This window comes from Thermobia domestica, chromosome 7 (genome assembly GCF_964235325.1).
Source record: "Thermobia domestica chromosome 7, izTheDome1.hap1.1, whole genome shotgun sequence".
In the NCBI taxonomy this organism is placed as follows: Eukaryota; Metazoa; Arthropoda; class Insecta; order Zygentoma; family Lepismatidae; genus Thermobia; species Thermobia domestica.
The window spans coordinates 199,361,767-199,389,585 of record NC_137460.1 but is presented as its reverse complement, the minus strand read 5'-3'; the positions used below and the strand labels follow the sequence as shown (position 1 = coordinate 199,389,585).

Sequence of the window (27,819 nt, the reverse complement as noted above, 5' to 3'; positions counted from 1 at the left end):
TGCTCAGCGGACGAGTTCCTGGAGCATCAAAACATTGAGAGAAAGAGAGACAAGAATTCTTAGTGTGGTTGTTCTAACACAATTTTTTCAGATTTCATAACTTATCTTTCTGAAGTCCCACATTTCTCTTGAGTCAGTATTTTATAAGTGTCAAACACTGTTCGTAATCAGGTAATTGTATTTCCCATGCCATCAATTTTTATCTTCTTGTGTATGTTTAAATGATTTTGTCGACATGGCGTCTTAACTACGACCCTGCTTATAGTTTTTTTAAATTTATTTTTACCTTGCACTTTGCGTAGAATGGAATATTATAAAGGCAGCTATATACTACGAAATGAATCTTAGCAAATATCTTCGGAAAAATGTTATTACATAGGAAATCCTACCATTTTGTGCCATATACGTGAAGAGTTATCCTGTCTGACCAAATGACGTTTTTCAATATTATGAAATAATTCTATTTAACAAAAGTACAAGATTCATGACTTCCTATGCAAACTCCACTGCACAACCTACTAATATTAATACCAGGAGCTATATTGTTAAATTGTATACCTCTTCAAAAATAATAAAAGCATGAAAATCAGAAGGGCGCTGGTGTACTCTTCGCGCACCACATTTTGGAACATTCATAGTTAAAATTTAATTCTTTGCATGAAAAGGCATAATTATAAAGAACAAATATCTGCAAGGAATAGAATTAAATACAAAGTAATACACCTATATTGTAATATAACAAGTGTAGGTTTACTAGTGTAAAAACATTGTGTGTTTTACTACGGATGATTTAAGTGAGGGACAATGTTTAGCAGAAGAAGTACAGGTATTTCTTCTAAGAAATGTTACAGTTTCGGTAGTTTTTGTTTACATTAGTTTAGGTTAGTTCAGGTTAGGTTGGGTTATGTTAGATTATATTAGTATAAAAGTATATAATTTCTTTTTTTTCTATTAATATTATATTCGGTGTATGTTTAGTACAAGCAATCCAGAAGCACGTAAAAAATACATTTACACTAGAAATGAATGGCGCAAGTACTTAGACGTAACAAAACCTAACCTAACATAACCTAAAATAGGAGTATGTTTAGTACAAGTGGTCCAGAAGCACGTAAAAAAAAAAAAAAAATACAAGAGAAATGAGTAATGCAAGTACTTAGCGTAACATAACGTAGCCAAATCTAACCTAAACGAACGTATGCTAACCTGAACTAACCTAAACTAACGTAATATTAGTAGAAATAAGCTAACCTAACCTAACTTAAACTAACCAACTCAACCCTAAACTAACCGAATGTAATCAGAAATGACCAAAATAGTAACATTTTTTAGTGAAAAGAGCTGGACCCCTTCTGCTAAACACAGGCCCTAAAGTAACCTAAGCTAACCCGAACTAACCTTAACTAACCTAATATTAGTAGAAATAAGCGAAACTCTATCATTTTTGGAAAATTATGCTGGACTCATACACTAATATAACTTAAATTAACCGAACCTAACCTATCCTAAACTAATCTAATGTGAACAGAAATTGCCAAAATTGTAACACTTTTTAGAGAAAAGAGCTGAACCCCTTATGTTAAATATAGGCCTTATTTTCTAAGGTTAGTTTAGTTTCAGTACGTTAGATTTGGTTATAGTGTGTTAGGTATAAATACTTGCATCTTCCATTTATCCAGTAAATTTTGAATTTTTACGATCTCCTGGACCGCTTCAGTGAAACATTTACCTCAGTGCATATAAAAGATGACCGGGGATACTATTTTCTACCACCGGTGTATTTCTGCACAGTTTACAGAACCTGCAACTTACATTTACAAATTGAGTGCTACTAGTATGACACCACGACAAAGTCGTAGCCCTACAATTGCAAAAACCCTCTCGTTTTGACTACCTTCGCAGACACACTTGCTTCCTTCTTGCGCACCCTCTCGCCAACGCTAGGGCCCCCGCTTCGACCTATTCTCACTCAGTTAGCATTCGTGCTTTTCAGTGACCACTTAGCACAGGTGGTTTGTGTTTTCATATTATACATCCGGACACCGTATTTATAGGCAAATCGTAAAAAAAAAAAAAAAGTTTTTGAATAACTGCTTTTGTTGGTCCCCCTGAATTTTATCTATGTCATATGAGGTATTTTCATATCGCACACAGCATGTCATTAATTTCCGAATAATAAGGAAACAAGTAGCAAATTATAATTTTTCAAGAATTATTTCGAGTGATGCACCTAAAGTAAGCCTGCGCAATCAAAAGATAAATTAGCAAAACATACGCAAAAAGTTGTTTGTTTTCACTTTCTCTCACCTGATCTCGCTTAAATCGAAATCTTACCAATTTTCTTTTCGAAATAGAGCATGCTCTAAACAAAAGAAATCTCATAGGCTCATTCAGAACACAGGAAATGACAGCGATTTGATGCCATACATGTTGAGATTTTGACTCTAGGACAAATCGTAAGAGATTTCCTAGGATATATTCTATAGTGTATAGCAGGCCTAACTGGAATGAGTTATGTATGTTGAAATTAAGTGAATGTATAGCTTTAGTACAGTTAGTGGGTTTGTCACGTGAGTTACGTGCAGGTAAAATTTAGGCATACAACTCGAAATAATAGTTGAAGAATTAAATTATTACTGATTACCTTGTTATTGTCCTCCCAAGAGATTTTTTTTTTTGCTTGGTACCATAGCACAGAACAACAACAATGGGAGCACTGGAAGTAATCATTGATAAGTTAAAATTCTTTCACATTTTGCTTATTAATAAAATGTCTAAAGATAAGGCATTAAACCTACAGAACAAAGAGCTAACCAACCTGTGCTGAATGGCTACTAAACAGCACGAATAGTACTTGAGTCGAGTGAAGATGGTGGACGGATGAACCCCCTTTCTACGGCTCGGGTCCCAGTGCTGCGCTCCTGCCCTGACTCGGTTAGATAGCTTTCATGGTTTTTGGTGATCGCCTAGCACAAGTTATTTCGTGTTTTATGCACTAGTTTTTATGCCATACATCAACACCGTATTAGACCGATTCCATTTCAAATCGTCCAGGCAAACAAAAATTGGTCCCCGTCATAGTCTCGGATTTCATTTATTTTTTTATATGGGATGTACATGCAATATTATTAGACACATATTTTTTCTTTTCGCTGAAAAAAAATTTCCTTCGACTTACAGCCTTCCAAAATGGCTGCCCTCCTCTAGGATTCCTCGAAAAACTGAAAACCATGTCAAATTAAAAAGTTTTATTGTAGAGAAACGAGTGTACTTAGTAACATAATCGCAGTAGCAGGAAGAGTATAATGTATGTTTCGGTGGAGGGCCAAACTTCGTCTATTGGTCCAATAGGAATTACGTAATTCACTCGCAATGTTGCCAACTTTGGTGATTTTTTTTTTTGCTGACTTCAAATTTTTTTTTTTCTTCTCACGAGCAATATCAACAATCTGCTTCTAGCATTGAAATCTACTCCACAAGGTCTCTTGGAAATGTAAAGGACTTGCGTTTCTGATTATTACATCCCACGTTATAGCATGATGAAAAGCTGAAAATTTCATTAAGACGCCATGTTTGGACGCCATTATCTCAAAAATCCCACCTTTTAAAAATCTGAATTTTTTACATATACTGGAGAATTACCTAAGTATTTAATATTCGTTAACCGTTCATGCGGCTGCAGCCCCTAACATTCGCAATTAATTATTGAAATTTCGATTTTTGTACCTGGAATATAAATATTTCCAATGGGCATTTAGGTCCTATACCCAAGGCATTTTGAAAAGGAGTATGAAAATTTTAAGATATGAATCCTGACATCAAATCCAGTAGAAAAGTTCCTACAAACATGAGTCGAATTCCGCTTCTTTTTCAAGTTACAGGGCTTCCAACTCGGGACCCAAATTCGACTCGCGACAATGCAAAATAAAATATTAATTTCGGTTTAAATCAGAACTATGTGTTAAAGTTATGATGAAGTTCAGAAAGTTGATTTGTATCAATATGATAATTTTTACGTGTGTTGCAATTCGGTTGGCAGTGTTGCCAACTTGGTAGAACTTTTATTTGTTTCCCGATAACACTACGTGGATTTTATTTGATATTTGGTATTCATTAGTGATTATAAACATCACATGAAACAATTTTCCCCACATCACCACAGTTTTCGAAAACGTACATGTATTTCATTAAATGGTTTTATCTCGTGCGTTATTGATAGTTTTACAACATTCAGTGTAAATTTCCCTTCATGTTTGCCATCATTAGTAAAACCAAAATGTCGAATAAAAATTAGGTCTGTGTAGTTGTAATAATAATAATAATAATAATAATAATAATAAAAAGAAGAAGAAAATTTATTTTTTATTATTGCAAAACCTCTCGTAACCACGCATCAAGTTCGAACTTGTTTAAGAAGTTCTGCTGCAACCACGAAACAGTTTATTACATGATTCGGTGTCGTGAACATCGTCCTAGTGTTCTCTGGAACCATGAAAATTGTTTTCACTGGTAACATGACATTGTAGTGCACTAGTTACAGTATTTGTATAAATAACAATGAGAAGTCCTATTACAGTAAGGGATGTTTTGAGAAAATGGCGACCAAACATGGCATCTTAATGAAATTTTCAGCTTTTCATCATGCTATAACGTGGAATGTAATAATCAGGAACGTAAGTCCTTTACATTTTCAAGAGACCTTATGGAGTAGATTTCGATGCTAGAAGCAAATGGTTGATATTGCTCGTGAGGACAGAAAAGAAATGTTTGAAGTTAGCAAACATTTCACCAAAGTTGGCAACATTGCGAGTGAATTGCGTAATTCCTATTCGACCAATAGACTAATTTTGGCCGTAAACCGAAACATACAACTTTATACTCTTCCTACTATTGCGATTATGTTACTAAGTACACTCGTTTCTCTACAATAATTTTTTAAATTTGACATGTTTTTCAGTTTTCCGAGGAATCCGTAAGGGGGGCAGCCATTTTGGAAGGCTGTATATCGAAGAATTTTTTTTTTCAGCAAAAAGAAAAAAATATGGGTCTAATAATTTTGTATGTAGTTTCTTATTTTAAAATATAAACTAAATCTGAGACAGTCGTGTGGACCACCCTGGACGATTTGAAATGGTATCACTCATTTCGAACAATAATCACTACTAGGTAAACCAGGGTCACAATATTTTTTTTTTTTGGGGGGGGGGGTCTTGCACTAAACGGTCCACATTTTCTTTTTGTAACTATTACTTGAAGTATGATTATTGTTGATTTCATCTAATAAACAAGATTAGTAATAAACACAGGGGGAAGTACACAAACTTTACAAAGCAGTTTCTACTAGGAAGCAAAGCTCAGAATAGAAGAAAAAATAAATAAAATAAAATAAAATAAATAAAAAGCAGAGGTACATATATGTGACCTATGGACTGAAGAGAATATATATATTCGATTTTCGTGTTGTCCGTCTCCGTGAAAATTACTATGTGGATTATGTATGGTGTGTCAATGAAGAAATTAATTGGGGCCTATTATGTTAAAAAGAAAAACATGAAAATGATCCGCTAATAAGGCATAAAGGTCTAGGAGAGTTTTATCAAATGGTTTTATTTTGTCTGTAGGGAGATAATAATAGATTGAAAGAAGGTTAAGAACACCGAATTTAACAAACAATACGGTTTAAATTGAACACTGGATGGAAATATTTATTTCAAAGAAAGAAAAGGTGAATTTTAAATCGACGACAACACTGGCTAGAGAATTGAGAAGGAAGGAATGCTCTGCGACTATTCTGTGAGAAATCATCTTGGCATTTGCCTGGTGTGAATGAGAAAAGCTTCATACAGGATGGTTGACCAAAAATCATCTGTCGCCCTTATGGTAAAGGACATATTACGAGGAAGTTAAGTTGAAAGATTTAATTTTATTTTTACGTCTTACCTTCGATCCCCATAGCGTCTCATAATAGATCTTATACTAAGATGCAGATGTAAATAATATTTTATGCATACATCAAATATTTTGTTCTATAACACAATAATACACTGAGCAAGGCTGTGTGATAAAATATAACATGACACACAATCACGTGACAGTTTCGACAGTTATTGTGTCGAAACTGTTACATGATTGTGTGTTTTGTTACATTTTATCACATAGCTTTGCTCTGTGTATTATTGTATTATAGTACAAAATGGAAACAAAGCCTGATAGAATAGTTATAAAATATTTCCTTGCAAAAATACTACTAAGACGAAAATTTGTTAAACAAATAAAATACTATTTAGATTTTGCTGTAAAATCTTTTCCAAAAACTTTTTTAATTGTAATTACTGAATTTAGACTATAAATTTTCTATTGCATGAAAATTGTACATATGTTATTAAGAATTTCATATGTTATTATTATTATTATTATTTGTGATCTACATTTGCTACCTTTTTTCGTAATGAATTAGTTCCTGTATTGAATATACGAGTGCGACGCGAGTGTAAAGGATTTCGAGGTGCAGACAAAACACGTTAAGATGCCTAGACGCAGCTAACCTAATATATTGAAGCATCATATTTAGCTCTATCTTCTTATGATGAAGTGTGCAGGGACCTTTTTTATTTTCAGGATGCATCACTTGTTCTGAAAACTATAATCACTTCTATTACTGGAACACAATAAAAATTCTAATACGTATTAGGTAAATCTCGGTTCGTTTGTGTTTCGTTCAGCCAATGGCATCCACTGCTCTGTATTCACTTGCAAGGCGTAATTCCAAGTACCTGTATTAGTGTGTGAGACTTGGATGTTCATCTGAATGTGGGAACACATTTTGTGAAATCGTGCTGAACTATTTCAAGCGATGTCCAAAGCTAAGAATGTAACAGTAGCATAGCGTTCAATTAAAAAAAAAAAAAGTTATAAGTCTTAACTGCATAATGGAATGGAATGTCTTGCTTAGTAAAATAAGAAGTGAAATTCTTCTCCCTGTTCCGATACACTGAAATGTTTACTTCTTCCTGGAGTAAATTCCATTGTAACCGTGTCGCTAAAATTTCGGTTTTATTTTTTAAGAGGTCCAAATCTGTAATGAGTTCACTAAGCTTTTCTTGAGTAGTCTATGTGGTTTACTTGAAAGTACATTTATAACAAATTCAGGGTTCTTCGAAGTATTTAGTTCAGGAGACTCAAGTTCTTGATCATCATCATACGAAAGGTAATACTCTTTAGATGAATGAGTGTCAGGTAGTCCTCCTGCATCTGAAACTGGGCGCATTGTAAATGGAAAGTTACGATGGATCAGTGATCGCCAAACCGGCGATCGGAAGCTACTTGTAGCTTGCGGGGACATTTTCGGTAGATCACGTTAACGCTCCGATTGGCTAACCTTATTCCTCCTCTGAACTGACGCTAACAACGGGTGGCGCTGGTGACAGCAACTGCTTGTTTCTCCCGCGCAACTACTATTGTCAGAGTTGATTGTATACGCGTGGGATTGTGCACGTTATGTTTTTCGTGTATATGTTAAACATTTGCTAACTTGGAAAGTTTGATTTCATATTTACCAAAAATGTAAGTTTATAGGCAATAAACAAATGTAATATATATATATATTTTAAAAAAAGAAAAGAAGTTGGTAGTTCTCGTTGTTAGCTCATAGTAGGATTTGAAAACGGTAGGGTAGCTCAGAAGCTTCTAAGTTTGGCGACCACTGGGATAGATCAATGTTTGTTTCTTGTTCCTAGAAATTCCCTTCTGGACGGGAGAACCTATATAAAAGTAGTGATCACTGATGTGGTCATTTGGCATCTTCCAAATCATGGGCATTGCAAAAGACATTGGACGTCCCTTCCAATTTAGCCAATTACTTAGATTGCTGGCGCAAGTCTCGCAAACAATGTTGAGTTCCCAAGCTTCTTTATGATCTGAAATTTTAGGTACTTATGCACTCAAGCGGACAGAAAATTCTAGATGTTTTTTTTTTCTATTTTGAAGAAAACGTTGCTTACCAAAAGAATAACATTCAATGTTGCTAGTAATATAAAGTTTGTGACATGAGAACAGAATGAAAAATATTGGAAATTCGAACTTGTTTGCACTGTCATTGGTAAATTAAGATTTCTTTCTGCACTACCATCTGTTATTCATTGTATTACTGGCAATAATAAGAAGGAATAATTCTATGTTGCTGCACCCCACGAAGGCTTAGACAGAACATTTCTTCAGTTTCTGTTAACATATAAGAAGGGTTGGTTAGGTTCGGTATAAGACGAATAAACACCAGGAAACTGAAGCTGTAGGGGCTCCTTTACAACAACAACAACAACAACTACTACTACTACGACTCCTCCTTCTCCTATTACTACTACTGCTAATAATAATAATAAGAGTTGAAACTTCTCTATTTTAATAAAATACTAACAATTAAGCATGGTAGCTACTAACTAAACAAACCTGTATTTCTTTAAATGTTTTAATGCCCTAGAAATTTTGTTAATACATTCAGTTCCAATAATATAAAGAAACATGTAAAAGTTTTTATTTAAATTATTTCCGTACCGGTAAATATTAAGTGGCAGCTTTGCTGTACTTTTTTTTAGCACTAATTGCGTAGCCACCCATTTAAAATGCAATATGTTAGTCTTAAATATCGCAGAAATATGAAGAGGTTTCTATATATCGCATATATATATAAATGCATTTATTTCAGATGAGGTACTTGGTAATGTTTCAAGCAACTTTCAAACTTTCTTTAACTTTCGTCGACTGCAATTCTCCATTGTAACGATAGTATAAAAATCAAATTGCTGTCGATTTAATGCCTCCAACACTAGATCATGGTGCCGAATACAAAAATCGCTTTAATGTGTGAAGAAAGTTAAATAATTTCCTTAATATCTGAATTTCACTTAGGTTGCTATCACTGTTGTCGTAGCTTCTTGTTTTTATTTCTTATTTTTGTTATACTGCTTTGAATTTCATTTTTCGTTACGTAAACTAACTTGTGCTTTTCACCATAATATTTTTGTACTGCGGATAGAGTTTTAAGATGAATTAGGACAAAAGTGAAACACTTAAAATATACACTAGATAAGGTGAAGTTAAAAATATTCTAAACTTAGTTGAGAATATATATTAATTAACATGTACATGCTTGTGCAGATTTGTGCAGTAGACTAGCATACTTAATTTCTGTGAATGGCCTGCGCAATTTTTAGTAGCGAGCAGATTAAAAATGACTTTGATAAGGGTGTATCGTGGATACGTAAAGCTTTCGCTGATGTGGCAGTTTAGGAAACATAGTTAAAAATTTATTTTTGTCACATCTCTAAAGTCTGATACATATAGTTTGTTTTATGCTCAGTTACGATGGTGATTATGTATATGCAGGCGTGTAATTAATTCATTAAAAGCAATGATTAAATTAATCACTTAAAAAGTTTCATTAGTTTTATATTTAATCAATGAAATTTTCAGGAGTTAAATTTTAATTGATAGTCATTAAATAATCATTAATCTTATTCTGAAAAACAAAGTAAAATATATTTCTAAGGTTTATTTTTAATTTTATTATTTATTTATTCTCGGTTGCTTGTGCACTGGGTGTTATGTTACAAAACTCCCTTTGTAAGGATCAATGGAAAGAGAAAACAAAAAGTACAAGTGTGTGTATAGGAGAATAAGTCTAATGCGATAGTCGTAAAATTTTTCAGTTTTTACGGTGTTTTGTAAATATTTGTAATCAGCATAAAAAACACATATGACGATAGAAAAGGCATTATAAAAAAGAAAAAGAAATGTAAAACGCATGCGTTAATCATTCCATTAAAATACAAAGGCTACAGTACTCTTTTATAGTCTAAAAGTATTTTATGCAACTTTCTTGATGATACTCTTTAGATAAATTACTCTGATACCATAAATGGGTCCAAATACACAGAAGGAACGTAGAAAATCGGCCCGATTTACCAGAAGGAATGAAGAAAATTGTGGTGAGCAGTAAGGTGGAAATACGAATGTCAACAAAGCTTTCGTACTGGTATTCACTGATCAATACAGCACGAACCTACAACTCACGCAATCTTTCCGGTTTTTTTCTTTCTTTTTCTTCCCTTCTTTCTCTCCCTTTCTTGTGATCTCCCCTAATGGTTATGTGATTAGCTTATAGGTGTTCGAAGCGAAAGACCCAGGTTCGGTTCCTTGAGGGAGCTCATGTGGTTCAGATTCCATGTTAAGCTGTAGCTTCGATGCTGAAGGAAACACTGAACCCTGATCCTATGTACCTAATTTCTTTTGTAATGGTAAAATAGTGAGGAAAGAGTGGACTTTTTTTTTCGCATAAGGGATATACAGAACAGCGGCTAAAAATAGGATAGAAAAAGAAAATGGTATAGTTAGTTTATCACTCGTGTCCTGATTCCATTAAATAAATAACTAAATGATTATAAACGTAACAAAAGTACTATACTCCTTGAATCAGAAGGTATACGTCCTAATGGCTGAGATTAAGCAGAGAATGTGCAATGTATACCGCCATATACCCTCACAGGAGCCCTGGCTAAGTAAATTCAAACTTGTACCGAAGTTATGAAGTTGCATATTCTAAAGTATCAAGAAATCATCAATATGCGTAAACTTACAACAGATTTTCTCGAAAACGTACTCGTATTTTTGATTTGATACCCTTTGCACAAGCACCCGATAATTATCATTGTTGTTTCAACTTGTAACACTCTGTAATAGTGAAGTGGTTTTTTCATACTCGTAACTTTATTTATTAATTTTTATATTGACTATCCCAGCTCAAGGAAGTTCTCATTCCCTAGTACTGAATATTGCCATTTTAAATTTTAATAAAGTAATTTTGAACTTCATTTTAGCTTCAAATATATATATATATATATATATATATATATATATATATATATATATATATATATATATATGTATGTATGTGTGTGTGTGGATATAGTTTGATTTTTTATTGTACGCTTTTCTAATTGTTCTTTTTGCTTATATTTCCAGGAATTATAATGGTTTAGTTAAACAGAAATAATAATGGAAAACTCGGATAAAAATCATAATGGGATCTCCGAGTTGCAGGTTATTACTCTCACATGTTCATCTAGTGACACGAAGTTTGATAATGATGATGATGATGACGATGATTGTGACTCTTCAACATCTGATTACATATCAACTTCATTTTTGGTGGAAGATGTTAAAGTCATTTCCATTCCGAATCAAATATCTAACCCCAGTGTTAATGAATCTCTTGGAGTGATTAATAGTAGATGTGCAGACGACAAAACAGTAATTACTAGCGATGGAGTATTTGGTGAGGGAAAAAGTTCTGCGATTGAAGTGGTTGAATCTGTTGACGTAAAAATAGACAATGATCTGGCGTGTATTGCATCGGAATATGAAGAGAATGAGCAGATAGACAGCGTGCAAGATCATATGCAAACATCAAATGAAGAGGTTGAGTATGTAGACATAAAAGTAGAAAATGGTTTGGTGTATGTGTCATCAACACGTGAAGAGAACGGGGAGGTAGATAGTGTACAAGAGGGTATGCAAACGTATAATGAACCGGCTGAGTCAGAAAGGTTAGTTTCCAAATCATTGCATTCTCTAAGCTTAGTATTCAAATTTACAAACGTTATGAACATTTTTAAACATGTAATTTGATAACGTTACACACTGAATTTAGGTAACTCGAAGTGCTTTTGAAAATTCCAAGTGTTTTGAGGGATATAAAATATAAGATTTGGGAAATAATAATAATAAATTTTATGGGGAGAATAAAATCAAACAGTCGTAAACAAAGTAACCTGTATCAAGTTAGAGATATCACTACTACTACACATTAGAATAAAACACTGTACAACATTCTTACAGAAGCTGGAATACCAAAAAAGCTAATTGGATTAACTAAGATATGTTTAAATGAATTCTAAAGTAAAGTCCAAGTAGGAAAATTCTTGTCCACGAGATTTCACGTTAAGAATGGTCCGAAACAAGAAGATGCGACAAAGTAGTTAAATGTCGACTGAAAACAGAAAATTCAATTCAAAATCTTTTGTCGTCGCGAATTCTGTTGACAAATTTGAAGCTTAAAATATATGAAACGATAATCATGACTGTTGTTCTGTATGGTTGCGAAACATTGTCACTTACTCTGAGGGAAGAACATAGATTGAAAGTATTTGAGAACAAGATCCTGAGACGAATATTCGGATCCAAGAGGAACGGGAATGGGGAATGGCGGAAACTTCATAACAAGGAATTACATAATTTATATGGTTTACCCAACATTGTTAGGGTCGTCAAGTCTAGGAGGCTTAGGTGGGCTGGTCATGTAGCTAGAATGGAAGAAAGTAGAAACGCTTTCAAAGTCTTGACTGGAAGACCAATCGGAAAACGACCATTAGGAAGACCTAGGCGCAGATGGGAGGACAATATTAAGATGGATCTCGCAGAGATTGGAATACAAAGTAGAAACTGGATCCAATTAGCTAAGGATAGAAGTCAGTGGAGAGCTTTTGTGAACGCGGCATTGAACCTCCGGGTTCCATAGGCCATAGAGTGAGTTAGTTATTTGCAAATGAAGGGAGTGCTTTTTTTTTTTTGTGTGTGTGTATGTGTGTGTTTACTTTATGCAAGTATTCTTAAACTGTGTGTGATTTAGTCGAGAAAATGATTCGAAGATAGTGATAGTGCATGACACAGGCTGACAGAAGTTAACATATTAAATAAATTAGATATTTACCTTGTGTGTGTGAACGGTCCTGGGTTCGGTTTGCGGTGATAACACTTGATCGAAAATGTGTAAAAGCTTTTTCAGACCAGCCATCCTGAGTTAGGTTTTCCTGGGTTTTCCTCATTCACGTCAGGCAAATGGTAGATGGTACCTAACATATAGGTCTCAGTGCGCTTTCTTCCTTCCTCAGTCCTCTCTGTCTTCCTTTCCTTGGATAGTATGATCGCCGATGGACGTCATTACTCATTCATGACAGGCTAACATCGCAATAGATACCAAAAGCACAGAAAACTAATTCCTGATCCTTTACCGTGTTGTGATGGATAGCGAATTGTATAATAGCGATACATGTGCAAGAAAAAAGGGAAGGGAATTTTTTTTTTTTTTTTTTTTTTTTTGGTAATGTGAATTTCTTTTTTGGTTTCGACATTAAAAAACGAGAAACATATAATATTCTTCACAATGTTAGACCTATATTATAATTTTAACTTTAGCAAACAGTTTTTAACGTTATATAGTCTATGAAGTTCTCGAAATTTCGTAGGAATTCTATTATTTCCAAGAGTTGTCTTACCTATACCTATTATTCATTCATAGATTCTTCGTGAATTTTCGTACTTTATGCTGCCATAATATGTTTCAATATTCTCTACCTCATATTACTATTCTGTTTGTTAATGTATAGTCGTAATTAAAAAAAAAAAAAATGGCCATCCACCTCTTATTTAAAATCCAATATTCTTCAGGTGAAACTAAGTATAACAATGGTGCGTATGTTTCGTCAATTGAGACCTGTATTATTAGGAACCAAGGTACTAACATTCTCTACGTATAATTGCGAGAGTATGACCTTTCGAAAGGAATGCATGACCCAGTATTTGAATACATTATGGCTGCAACTGTATGATACTTAGCTTTATTTGTACGTTACCTAACGTCTGTTAAAACGAGTAATTTCCGGAAGAAAATTTGTTCCATGTAATTAGCACTGGTCGTGTACGCATGTGATGATATTGTCTGAATTATGAACGTGAAATCAGACAAACACATAACAGACAATGTTATGTATATCGAGCGACAATAGAAGAAAACAAAGTGTGGTGATTGTTAAAAAGGAATCGAGTTAGAGATTTAAACGGATTTAAACGTTTTTTGACCTCTTCATGCCAGAAGAATAGAGAAACGTTTGGATGCCTCTTCTTCCTTTCGTTTATCCTAATGTATCTACACTTGCCTAGAGGCCAGTCCACTCAACGTATCTGGAAGATGCACCAAGTTTTCTTTCTTCGAATTTTCTTTCTACTTTTCAAAATAAGGATAACTTATTGATGGGTGAAAATCAAAGTACGCGATTCTTTTGTAAAACGGCTCCAGCGATTTTGTCAAAATTTCAGTAATAACTCTATGTTGTTGTAAGTCATTTCTCTGGAAAAAATCCAAATTGGGTGATTTACTATTGGGGTGAGTTTTATGTGGATTATTTTGTCAATGACGACTCAGGCGATTTTGTTCATATTTATAAATAAGTGTTTCATTAATAACCTGACAAAATGACATAATTAATTTATCCTGAAAAATCTACAAGCGATAGTTTGCTCTTGAGGATGAATTTCCTTTCGGGCGATTTTCTCAAATACAACTCATAATATTTTGTAAATAAATATTTCATTAATAACTTAAATACGGCGTAAAGTAATTTCTGATAAGAAATCCTCAAGAATAGTTTACTTCTGAGGATGAGTTTCCTGCGAACAAAGTGTACTGAAATCACTTTAAAATTTTGTTCGTATTTCACAAATAAATGTTTCAGTAATAATATGACTTAGTTCAAGAAATTGGAGCAAAAAGTTTAGTGCAGCGGCTCATACTTTTATTTTTTCTGATCGATTCCCGGCGGGAGCTCATGTGGCTTGAATTCCACGTTAATCAATAGATCCATGTCAAATATAGCCTCACTGCTGAAAGTGACGCTAAACTTAAATCTATTTTTTCTGAAATTACATTTGGGAGTAGTCATATATTTTTTACGTCACTATATGCATTCAAATTGGTAGTAGTTGTTTCAGAAAACAAAAATGTTTGGAATTAAGGAAATTTTCAGTAAAATGCTGATTTTAATGTAAAAATAAATTTATAACATTTAATGTAAAGCGTTCCTAGAAAAATTTTTTCAAGAACTTTTTAATACTTGGAGAACTAATCGATGGAAATTGAGCCAAAATTTTCTTTTAAAAAATCTGTTAGTCTACGACATAGCTGTTACAACTAAATAATGGGTGCATTTGTCCAGTATTGAAAGTAAGACGATTTTCATGTACTTATGGATTATTAACGTGCGCAACGAGATTGTAGGGATTTACCAACTGCAGAATTTATTTGCTTTGAAGAATTTTTTTCATAAGTAGTAATAAGTTTGGGTTGGTTGAATAGGAGTTTAGCATCCCTTTCAGTATCGAGGCTATATGAGATGTGTACTTACAGCTTAACATGGGTTCCGAACCAGATGAACTCTCACACTTGAATCGAACCCAATGTTGCTCACCAAAGGCGCGTACGCTAAACATATAGCCACGAGGGAGCTCTATATTTATTTCGTAGAAAACTCAAATATAGTGTAAGATAGTGAGGTAAATACTGAAAGAAAATTTGAAATACGTGAGTTTACTTAATTATTTTATTCAAAATACTGTATTGTGATATTGTATTTTAAAAGTCAGTTTAGTTTTCACTGGAGTGATCTGATAGATTGATAGAGTGAAATCTTAAAGATAGGCACCTCGATGAACTTCAAAGGCAAGTGTATTGGAGTGAATATGTATATATGATGGTCACTTCAGAAGTTGTAAAGTGTACAAGGTGTAAACTGTGTAGATTCTCACATATTGAACTTTTAAAGTTCAAGAGACGTAAGGTCAATCAGTATACAGAAGTTCTGAAATTTATTCACTATCACTAAATAGGAAAGAAAAATAGGAGGAGGGGAATCATGTCTTGTAAAAAACTGTTCTGCTATAATTGACTATGTATAAACCTTCTGAGGCGAAATGCCTATATTTGTACCAAAAATAATTCAAATGGGTCGATCTTTATATATATATATATATATATCTGATAACCCTTTGAGTTTTACGTTTTCTCTGTCGCGTTTCCGCTTTTGTCCATTGCGGCAAAATAAATATTTAAAAACTTTCGTAAGACAAATTCCTACATATGTGGAAAAAAATGGATTAAATCGGTCAAACTGATGAGCGAACAAACAACCGTTCGATTCGATTTTGTGTATATCATTAAAATAAGCTGTATCCCCGGCCAAGTTTGTAGTAGACAACATCGTGTCCGTGTGTTTTCTCGGTGTACTCCCGTTTCCTCCCATTTTTTCATTCCATCGTTCACTTGTTTTAACCATCGTCTCCCTTGGTCTGAAGGGTATAATCGTAGGAGGTTAGACTGAAAAATTCCATTTTGTAGGTAGATTAGTATTAATAACAGTAAAAGAAGATCAAAATTGATTCGCACATGATTTAACCCTTTCCGGATCCTTGGTACAATTTGTACCATACGCATTTTTCATGGTACATTGCGTTATTTCTCTTCTATTTGAGCTTTTTCGTCCGTTTTTTAAGTCCACAGACATTGTAGAAGACATTACATATGGTTTCAGACCGTCCTGCGTCCAGACATAGGAGGTGATAACGTCATAATCTTAAAATTTATTTTTTTCCCTTTTTAAGCCTATGTTCATTATTTTTTGGCGGGCTTATTTTTGAACGTAGAAGATTGAAATTTTGCACAAACATTCAGTCCAGCGAGTAGTATTTTCCAGATTTTTTGTTCCGATGTCAGTGTTAAAACAGGGGGGAACCAGAGGAGCAAAGGGTTAAAAAAAGGGATATTTTTACCCCAAAAATATCGTTTTTCGTCATTTTCCCGCCTCACATACATGATAGGACCACGTGAGTCATACGGTCTGAAAGGCAGTTCCATTCTGAAGAGATCGATGGTCGAATTATTATTCTAGGGTAATTAGGGCCGTCTCAGTGAATTTTTATCCAAATATACTTCTGTATAGGGTAAAAGTGGGGCATGATAGGGATTTTTTTCTGGCGGGCCTACTTTTTCACGCAGAAGATTGAAATTTTGCACAAACATTCAGTCCACCGAGTAGTATTTACCAGAAGTTTTTTTTCGATTTCTGTGTAAAAACAGGGGGGTCCAGAGGGGCAAAAGTTGAAAAAAGGGATTTTTAGACCCAAAAAATCCCTTTCTTCGGGATTTTCCCCCTTTACATACATGATAGAGACACGTGAGTCATACCGTCTGAAAGGCAGTTCTGTTCTGAAGAGAATGATGGGCGAAACATGACCCTAGGGTAATTAGGGATGTCTCAGGAAAGTTTTTTCCCTGAGATCATGGTGTTTTGCAGTAGTTTTGGGCATGGTGGGAATTGCTGATAAAATTTCTCCCGCCCTTACTATTCAAGATAGAAACTTGAAATTTGGTACACACATTTAGTTTACCAAGTACTGTTCATGAGATTTTTTGGTGGTCTCTACGTTCACACAGAGGGGGAGCCAGGGGAGCCCAAAGTTGGACAAAAAAAAAAAAATCCCCATCAAAATTTTCCCTTTGACATCAATTTTCCCTCTCCTGATATATGGTATGGGCATGGAAGTGATACCATTTGAAAGCCTGCTCTATTCTCAAGAGAATGAGGTTTGAACCATGATCCTAGGATAAATAGTGACGATGCAGTAGCTGCTTGACTGAAAGTCTAAAAAATAGCCCAAAATGCCAGGATCCGGAGAGGGTTAAATGAAGGAACCAAACCCTATGGGACAAGTCTTCTTATAAAACAAAAACATTTGTAGGTAGATAAGGTTGTTTGATTTCTGATTAATTTCAATTGAACTTCAACACAATTTTATTTTAGAAAATAGATTTATGTCCAGAAATCATTTTTCTGATGGCAACAAATCTAGTTGAAGCAGATGTTAACTACTTCGGCAATATGAGACTATACTAATGTTAACCTTATAAACTAAAGACATTCATTCCAAATTCATTCATACATTATTTACCTATAAACTAATTAATAATATTAACTAGCAAGATTGCTAAAACGATTAAATATTGTGATATGAAAAATGAAAATGAATTATGCTCATTGCTTTCATTTTCACCGAACTTTGGATCTCTGTGAATTACGCTAATTTGCAATTCGTTGTGGAGTATATTGCTTAAGATCAGTTACATGAGAACGTCTGGTTACAGTGTTGTTTACATCTTCCAATAAAAAAGAATTGGAACTAGGAATATCAATTTTATATGGTCGTGCCCATTGATAAGCTTCTCTTGATTTTATTCTTCAAGGATGACCACTCGTGTCCCTTTATCAATACTAGATCATCCACTTTCAGTGTTACCTCCCTTTTTCCTTCGAACATTTTTACGTTTATGCCAAGACTTAAACATATTATTTATATCTCTAACCCATATATTCTTATACTTTCACCTTGCAGATTTGCTTCGGCTGTTTTACATTTGATCTCGAGATGACTGTCAACTATCCTTCCAAATAAAATTCTGACGTGACAGCTTTTGAACCTTCATGCTCAAAAACATTCAACTTGAAGTTCTCGTAATTGCCTATTTCACATTTTTTTAAAGCATTACCGTAATAGTCCTTTAACGAATATTTAAGGTCTTGATAAGGTGTTCCATTACATTTCCATCAGGGTTATAAGGAGACAACTGTATATGTTTAATTTCCAGACTACTAGAATTTTCAGAATAATCAGAAGTAAAAACCGAAGCGTTATTTCAAGAGATAGACTTAACTAATCCAAACTTCTTAAAGAGAATATACAACTTTTCTTAAAGTTCTTTACTAGACAGCTTTCGCGTTTTTTTCCGGAAAGCAATACCTAGTGTAGTTATCAGTTACAATTAATGTGTATCTATAAACATCACTGAACGAACGAACAAAAAAAAAAAAAAAAAAAAAAAAAAAAAAAAAAAAAAAAAAAAAAAAAAAAAACCAATGGTATCAATCATGCGATTGAAATTTGGTCTAATGTATACTTTAGACCACAGGCGTCACATTTTTCTTTCTGTTTTCAAAGGAAAGATTAACCTTGTGACACTCATAATATGAAAAACATATGCCTTAACATAATAGATTATTTCGCACCAAATAAATTGTTTTAAAAGTTTTGAAAGAGTTCTAAAAACGCCAAATATTCAGAATGATAATATTTAATCGTATTTATTTTTGAATCCTTTGGAACCAAAGTTTCCAGAGACTGCTACTGGTCTTGGTAGAACAAAAATCCATTTGATAACCTTAAGCCAAAGTATCTTTATCATTTTCTAACCTATTAACACACCTTCAATTATTCATTCTTTCGTTGAAAAGTCCTCAGAAATCCATTGAAAAATACTCAAGGTAATTCTTGCATTTTGATCAAAGTTATAAAAATCGTAGGTTCTCGACAAAAAGCAACACTCTTAGTTTCTGCAGTTTTATTTTAATATTAATATTGTAACTTTAAATTGAGACAATTGCTCTATCAGATCCATATTTCAACAGACATTTGGAATTGTTAATCATCCAACTTAGAGCCTTGTTATCGGTATTCAAATCAATTTCCCTAAAGAGAAAAAAGTTTTAGCCTTAGCAGTGTCTTAACTACTGTGTGTTTCAGATGTAAAGCATCACGGGCAGTTGCCAATGGAGCACGATATTCCGCGCTGTGTTGCCGGATTTCGGACTCCCCTTTCCCTTCTCGCTCTTCCTCCAGTTGAGATTATGACACATACATTGGCAACATTATTCACAATGTAAATGTACTATTCCAGCAAACTCAAGAATTTCGACAACTAAATTACTTACATGTTAACTTCCAGTGGAAATGCTAAACACTTGTCTTCAACACTACTTTCACTATCATCTATGTCAGTTAATATTTCGTCTTTGTCTGAATCTGAGTCTTGTAAATTTATTTTTACGGGTTCCAAAAACTGTGAACACAAAAAATAATTCTTCGAGCTTGACTTCGTAGCACTTGAAAGAAAGAAAGAATAAATAAGGAAGACAGAAAATAAAACTTCTGCTGTACTCGGTTTGCTTAAAGACATTGTCAACTATAATTTTGGAGAATAAACGAACTATCACGAAAGAAAGCAACGAAACACTGATGAATTCTCTTAAGTTAGTTCCTACACAACTAACCCCTTTGTTTCCTTCTCCGTTTTTATAACAAGTAGCACGCTTGGGCTTGGTGTAGGTGCCACGAAACTAATCCATCTGATTCCTAAGCAACTCGATATGCTCGAGTTTGTTTTAGGTTACGATAATTTATGACACCATTCAGACGCCTGATGCTTTTGATTCCCTTATAAAGGAGAAAAGAGGGTGTTAAAAGTCGCACATAATAAGGCAGTGGAACGTGAAAGAAGAAAAGAAAAAAAGAAATAGAAAACATACTGCGTTCCTTTTGTCGAATAAGAAAGGGTCCATCTTGAAGTAAATTTCAAAACAAATTACAAACTTCCCATGCTTTTTTCTTTTGATGTTAGGCGTATATACAGTATATGAATCAGATTGCAAAGGTATATAGCCACGGGGGAAAAGGGGGCTCTGTCTTTCCGAACAGCTCCAAAGTGAGGTTCGTCTGGTATATGTTTAATAAACTTATTTAACAGTTAACGCAAATGAAGGACTTTAGAATAAAATATGAAAATTTAAAAAAATATCAATCATCATCAATACGGTTTCTATATCTAATTGAAACAACTAAAATTAATCATATGCTTTATATTCTCATTTCCCTAACTGGGTGCACTGTGAACTCACTACTATATTTTTGCATAATAATATTGGAGTTAATATTTTTTCGAGTTTTTTCCCTTTAGTATTTTAACCTACATAAACACAGTCAGATAAACAGACTGCTATAAACAGCATTTATTTTCTTATGAATAGCTTATTGATTCATCTTTTACACTCCGGTTTTTAACTTCAGTACTGTCACGATCCATCTTTTGATAAGGAAGCATTGTGAAAATATAATATGCGCATAGTATGTATGTATGTATGGTGAGTTAAAATGCTTTCATGTTGTGAAAGAGGTAATTTGTTCTGCTTTTAATATGTGAAAAGCTTGCCTCTCCGTGAAAGTAATGTTCTCCTAGAACAACCTGCTGGCTACACCCCTGATTATCCTGTAATAAAAGTTGTGAGTTCTATTTGCAAATCGAAACAAAATCCACTGGAAATTAGACGCGGGACTCAACGCTCGTTTTACTAATTGTTTTATATGGAAACCTTTCAAAGCGTCTATCATGACAACCAGTTGACATAGAAAGATGTAGTTTTCACATATTTGTTCGTAATTCTTTTCTCTACTTGGTAAAGTGAGCAGTTAATGTGCAAGTACAATATTTCTAAGTAGCGCCTGTAATATTATCAAGATTCGCAGTACCGCGAGAAGACAGCGTGCAGAACTGCTTGTCGGGAACTGTCAACACCGCTCAATGCCAATTGGACGCCGTGTGAAGCCAACTCAAGGCCATGTCATTTCTCATCTGAAACCTGCATTAAGAAATTTAATTCCATATATGGATCCATGTCTGCCTTACTCAGATTTTTATGTTTAGAAAATCACAAATGGGCGGAGTCCTTCCCTATCATCATACTGTGAGAATACTCTCCCAACTCCCTGAGGGAGTCATTACATGCACCACGAACCTCCTGTTTAAATCTGGAATCTTAAGAATGACTTCTTCCTCAAACAATGATTTAATTTTTTTTTTAAAGCTCTTTCCTGCTCCAAAGTCCACTCAATTTTTTTTTTTTTTTTTAATAGATCTGAACTCCGAAATTGGCTGAATAACTTCTTCAAAATTAGAATAAATCTAGAATAGAAGTTTTATACTCCACAACATTTCTACACAGAGTCGCAAGTTTTTGGCGGTAGTAAAGTTCGAATGGTATCAGATCTTTTTGGGTATATTCTAATTCAATTGCCATCTACAATAAAACATAGGTATTAAAAAAAGAAAAAAGAAAAAAAAGAAAAAGAATTATTTTTTAGGTGAGATTGTCAAATACCTTCCTCTTAATCTTACCATAACCTTCTCTAGTACCTCCATATAGTTATTTTTTTCTTTACGGGTTATCGAAATGTCATCGAAATTTATATATAAACACTTTCGGAACTTTCAGATACTGAAAGGAACCAATGGGAGTCACAAATATGGTGAGGTCTTGACTATCTTTATGCGGAAAAAAGAAAAAAAAATCTTGAGATTCAGAAACATGCAACAACAGCCGGCCAAATTAGCTACATACACTTCCATTAAAGGGGTGGGATATATATGTAATTGGACCGAAAACTTTAACATAATGTAATTTACCACTAACCTATAAGAGCCGCCTCTGTTTTTTACAATGAAGCATGCTCTTCCGTGATTCAAATGGTCAGTCTCCTTCAAAACTTTTTGTTCAACTAACTCTTTGATAACACTCATAAGTGTCCCTTTTTTCTCTAGGAATTGGAAAAGGCTTATGTTTGAAAAATTGTTATTCTCTTTAAGTACACTTTGCATTTATAATCTTTCAAGCTGTCAAAGTTTTAGTGAAACATCCAGACAAATCGACTTCTAGTTCCTAACAAACTCCTCAATGTCAGCATCAAACCAATAATCACATCCTTCCACTTCTGTAGCTTTCCTCAGTTCACTGTATTTGACTGTGTCACCAATCGTCCATTTCTTGAATATCATTCCCAGTTTCATCCGAAGCATTCGGAATCTTTACAATATATTAACTTAATCCTAGGCCGAATTGTTTTATTTCATGCAACCTCTGCGCAAACTCTTCTTCCAATAAATCGTATCAACAGTCCTTAGTATTGTTAACTGAATCTACCAATTCTGTATCTTTCTTCAATTTCTTGGAAGCATCTCCAAGTAACACCACTTGAGTTGAATCTGTTTCATTGTTCTGGATCACTTCTTCCACTAGCTTAGAAGTCGATTCCTGGCGCTCATTGTCATTCTTTCGTGTATGATCTGAAAAATTTGCTCCACATTCACTATCTATAGTTGCAGTGTTCCCTACAATGCTTTTTGTTCGTTCATTTTCACCCTTTGATTGTTGATACTTTTATTAGATTCAAATTCGTAGTCATTAGAATGAGCATAAGACCAAGTTTGTGTAGTTTTAAGTTCAGAAGCATTTGAAGTCTCGTGCGATAAACGAAATGACATATCTTTCGCACGACTATCATTTTCATTTAAGTGCTCGACAATCCTCTTAGACACTTCCTCTTTGGAGACCATAAACAGTCCTCCAATGCCAGAATTCATTAGGTTACACTGAACACCAATTCTCTCCGATAATGCTTTTAATCATTAATGCCCTAAATGCAAATATTATATTTACTTTCAGTATTGTTCCTTCTAGTATATGAATTTCCTGCAAATTATACCCCAAATTTCGAAGTTCTCGTTACCATGTTACTAGTCCTTGTAGAACTTTTTTTTTTTTTTTTTTTTTTTTTTTTTTTAAGGTGTAAACCACAACTTATTTCTAAAAATATCCACTGAAGTTCTCAAAAACGGAACTCCTAACATATTGCAAGGTAGGTCCTTCACCACAACAAACTCTTCTTCGAAGCGAAGACCGGAAATTACTATTGAAACTGTAACGCATTAAGATTCACTTGTACGCAAAGTAACAATATTCAGTTTTAAAGGCTGTATCACATTTTGATATGATACTAGGATATCAGTCCAAGAAGTCTTCCGTCCAGAAGATTGATTTGCAGTTATTTGTTGACCAGTCCAAACTACCACAGATAACGCCGGGGTATCCTCAAGGTATGCAGTAGCACATTTAGATCTACTAAGTTCTGCTTGACGAGAATCCCATCATTCACGTTTTGACTACATTATTGAAATCAAGTGCGGAACCTGAGCCATCAGCAGCACTGCTGGATACTGAACTACAATGAACATCTTTCGAACATCTCTTATTCCTTTTCATCAAAATTATATAATTTACTTTAGAGTCTACATAAGCTTACATGCCCTTAAATAACTCTTCGATTTCCTAAATTTTATCATTTGTCCTTACACGACCTGTGACTTCTCTACTACGTTCTCAACTTGAGCCAACATTCTCTGATTATACATGAATCTTAAGTTCGTGTTTGCTGTATTAAGAGAATCAAACTCCAACAATTCAGGCTTTGATTTCTTGTAGCAGGAACTATATTCCTAAAGCATTTATGTATGTACTCAGGGTTCATGCCATGCAAAATGTTTGTAATTACATCATGATATAAATTTCCAAAATATAGGAAATTTCAGGACATGAGCAGAAATTTAAACATCATCAATGAAATCTAGAGTGCTTTTTTGTTAATTTGATTGGCCTTATAAAGCTTATTTGACACTAAATGACTACGTGTTGTTGAAGTGATAAACCTTTCTGCGTACTTTTCCTAGTATAGGTCAAAATTTACCCAAAGACATAAACTCTAATAATTTTGAATTCAAATTACTACATGTTTCAGACAAAACAATATAAAGTTCCGTCATCTAAGTAAGTGATAATTGACCATTATTTCAGTAAGTACCAATAGAAGCTCAAACACAAACAAGATGATGTTTCCATCAATCTTTCCTAATTTTCTTATCTTCTAACTGAACACCAATCCTGTGAATATATATTTCTCCATGCATGAATATACATCAGTTCGTACACCTTCATTCATCCTACTACGTTTAGTAAGTCATTACTACTATCAATTCCTCCGAAGAGATTACCACTATTAAGTTGTTTTCGATCTGAACATATATTTTCCTTCGTATGTTTTGAGTTTTCACTTATATTTACATTAAAAATATTTCATAGATTCGAAAGTAGCATTTAAAAGTGGTGGAACAGAATATTTCCCTTGGTTATCTTTAGGTTGTACTTTTCGATCATGCTTTTCATTTACTTTTGCTTTCAGTTCTATTGAATCGTTTTAACTTACCTAGCATAACCTGAACCAGGCATCTCCACTTTAGGAAACCAAGTTTTCAGCAATTCACAATCTAAATAAGATGTTTCGTTTGTTTTTAGAAATTGTGTTTGCGTTTGGAGAACTCTGTATTTTCTCATGAAAACTAAGATTATGAACTGGAAACTATAAGAAACAATTTCAGTGTGCATATTCCTTGCATCAAATCCATTAGTTCTATTTCTGTACGTAACTTACTTCAACGTTGTTTCACTATCATCCACTGATTTAATTTTTGTCCTACATTGCATATCTATTTCCGGCCTATCAAATTCAAGGACTGTTTTAACAATGCAACTCAGTAAAGTTTTGATTGTGTATTAAAATCGAAAACTATACTAGGAATATGTTTCATTCCGATTAATAAATCATAAAAAGATTTCTCTTAGTATGACAGGTTTTCACTTTCGTGGCTATTGTTTCGGGTGGAAGAAAGTTACTCAGTTAGTATAATACAGCACCCCAGTTTATATTCTTCTGTTGTCGATTGACAGGTCAAGCGATGTAAGGCATTAAGCATACGATCGCAAGATCAGCCTTTCGAGGATTCAAATCCGTATGTTTGTCCTTTCATTGTCATTTTCATCTCGTTTAACCTTCTAGAGCCGAACTGTAGACCGTAAGCCTTATCAATGAAATAAACTCGTACTTATGACTGTAGAGGATAACATGGTAAATTAATTAATAGTGCATGTTTTCTTAATCAATTAACTGGAGAGCATATAAAATAATTTATATTTTACCACAGTAGCAATACAGGGATTTCAGTTTTGATTCAGTGAAGAGCCCTAAATGTCGTTACTTCATGCCTAAGCTAAAAGTTTGAATGTTAATATATTTATGAAAAATAAGACTTAAAATTGTAGCAAAAAAATCTCACTTCATATTTACTTAATTTTTCTGTATACTTTTCAATAGGTCATCAAACATAACAGTGTGAGAGGCGTCATATATTGATTGTATATATCTTCAAACGTTAAATTTCAGAATTCTTATAAAATCCAACTTTAGAATACTTGCAACTAAAATATACGTTTTATTCTTTCTTTCAGATCTTCGTCTGTTCTGAATCAGATCCAATTCTCCACAAAAATTGAAAAGAATTTAAGAAGAATGGGGAAGACTAAGTTTGAAAACGGACACAAAATGTACTCCAGTAGCAAAAAGAGTAAGGAATTAATGTTTGAACTACCAGATGAAAATAAGACAGAGTTTATGTGTAATATTTGTAACAAATTTTTCAAGACTGCTCATATTTCAAAAAGGCATGAAAGGATTTATCATAGAAGAGCACGAGCATTTAAATGTGACTATTGTTACAAACAGTTCCACCTTAAATTGAATTTAGCTGCTCACATTCGTATTCATACTGGTGAGAAAATAAAGTGTACGCATTGTGACAAGACGTTTTCAAATCATTCTGGTTTGAGGTTTCATTTAAGAGGTGTTTTGAGGGATAAACGTCACAAGTGTCCGCAGTGCGGTAAGTCGTTTGTCACAAGATATCAGTTAATGAGACATTTGGCTGTAGAGAGAGGTGAATCAAAATCAAGATTTGCATGTAATTATTGTGAGAAATTTTTTGCTAGTAAAATATCTCTAGAATATCATATTAAACGACATAATGGCGATACACCATTCGAATGCAATTCTTGCGAGAAAAGGTATTCAGATCCAGGGAGTTTAGTTAGACATATGAAAAAATATCACAAGAAATATGAATGTGTGAAGTGTGGTCAGAAACTTGAAGATAAAATTGAATACAAGAGACATGTAGGATCTCATATGAATAATCCATGGTTTGTTTGTGATTGTGGCAGGACTTTCACCAATAGTGATGCATATGAAAAACATGTGTCCAAGCACCCGAGTACTCGATTTACATGTGAACTTTGCTCGAAGACATTTATGTATAAAAAAAGCTTCAACCACCATTGGAGATTAAAACATCCCGGTCAGGTGATACCAAAGTTTGATGTAGAAATTTGTGAACTTTGTGGAAAAACTTTTGCAGATTCGGTTTACTTCCAGGAACATCTTGTTTCTCATAAAGAAGGAAAATCTTATGAATGTTCTCTCTGTGGACGTTCGTTTCTGGTTAAGAGAAAGCGAGATAGACATATGAGGGAGTCGCATAGGAACAAAGATACAAATTCTATTCTTGTGTCATGTAAACGTTGCGGAGAGAGCTTCACAGATAAAAGTGAATTACTGCGACACGTTCATACTCATCGAGAAAGACATAGTTTCAAATGTCACATATGTGGTATGTGTTATACTTTAAAGAGACGTTTACAGAAACACATGAAGAAAGTTCACGAGAATGAATCGTCTAATATAGAAGATATAGTAGTGACCCAAAATGAAAAGATAATAGCGGAGAAATCCACAGATAAAATTGAATTACGGCAACATGTAGCTTCTCATAAAGAAGGTTCTCATGTTTGTTCTCTGTGTGGACGTTCATATGCGTTTAGCGGTGGTTTGTCAAAACATTGGAAAACGTCACATGGCCTTGTGTCGTGTAAATATTGCGGAGAGAAATTCACAAATAAAACTGAATTACAGCAACATGTTCGTAGTCATCCGGAAAGACGTAGTTACGTATGTACGATCTGCGGTAAGAATTATGTTCAAAACAAACGTTTACAGAAGCACATGAAGAAAGCTCACCACAGTGAATAATCTAAAGCAAAACAAATAATAGCGAGCAAAAGTCAAGAGAAAATAGCAGAACTGATCTAGATTACAAGAACCAGAAAAGTTAAAAAAACAAACCGTTATTCTTGTGAGTGTGGAAATTTGTGTAATGGTAAAATTGGGCTATGGTTTACAAAAGAAACACGAAATATCTGCTGCTTCAGTTTTAAACAAATTCTCAAAAGTTCGGTTAGAATCGAATAATGTAGCGGAAATGTAAATTTATATTATTGGCGATTCCAAAACATTTCGTTGGAATACATATTAATATATTACGTTTTACACTTAGAA

General features: G+C 33.9%; 1 protein-coding gene across 4 annotated transcripts; it reads left to right on the top strand.

The window, feature by feature from the left end:
* LOC145690636 (uncharacterized) lies at positions 1-27,819 on the top strand. Of its 4 annotated transcripts, none has more exons than XM_081765715.1 (3): positions 1-171; positions 11,017-11,600; positions 25,881-27,819. In XM_081765715.1, exons 2-3 carry the CDS (start codon positions 11,050-11,052, stop codon positions 27,511-27,513), a joined length of 2,184 nt encoding a protein of 727 aa, XP_081621841.1. In that variant the 5' UTR covers positions 1-171; positions 11,017-11,049; the 3' UTR covers positions 27,514-27,819. The 4 variants fall into 4 exon arrangements, with proteins under 4 accessions (XP_081621841.1, XP_081621843.1, XP_081621844.1 ...); XM_081765717.1 differs by lacking the exon at positions 1-171 and adding an exon at positions 292-714; XM_081765718.1 differs by lacking the exon at positions 1-171 and adding an exon at positions 292-744.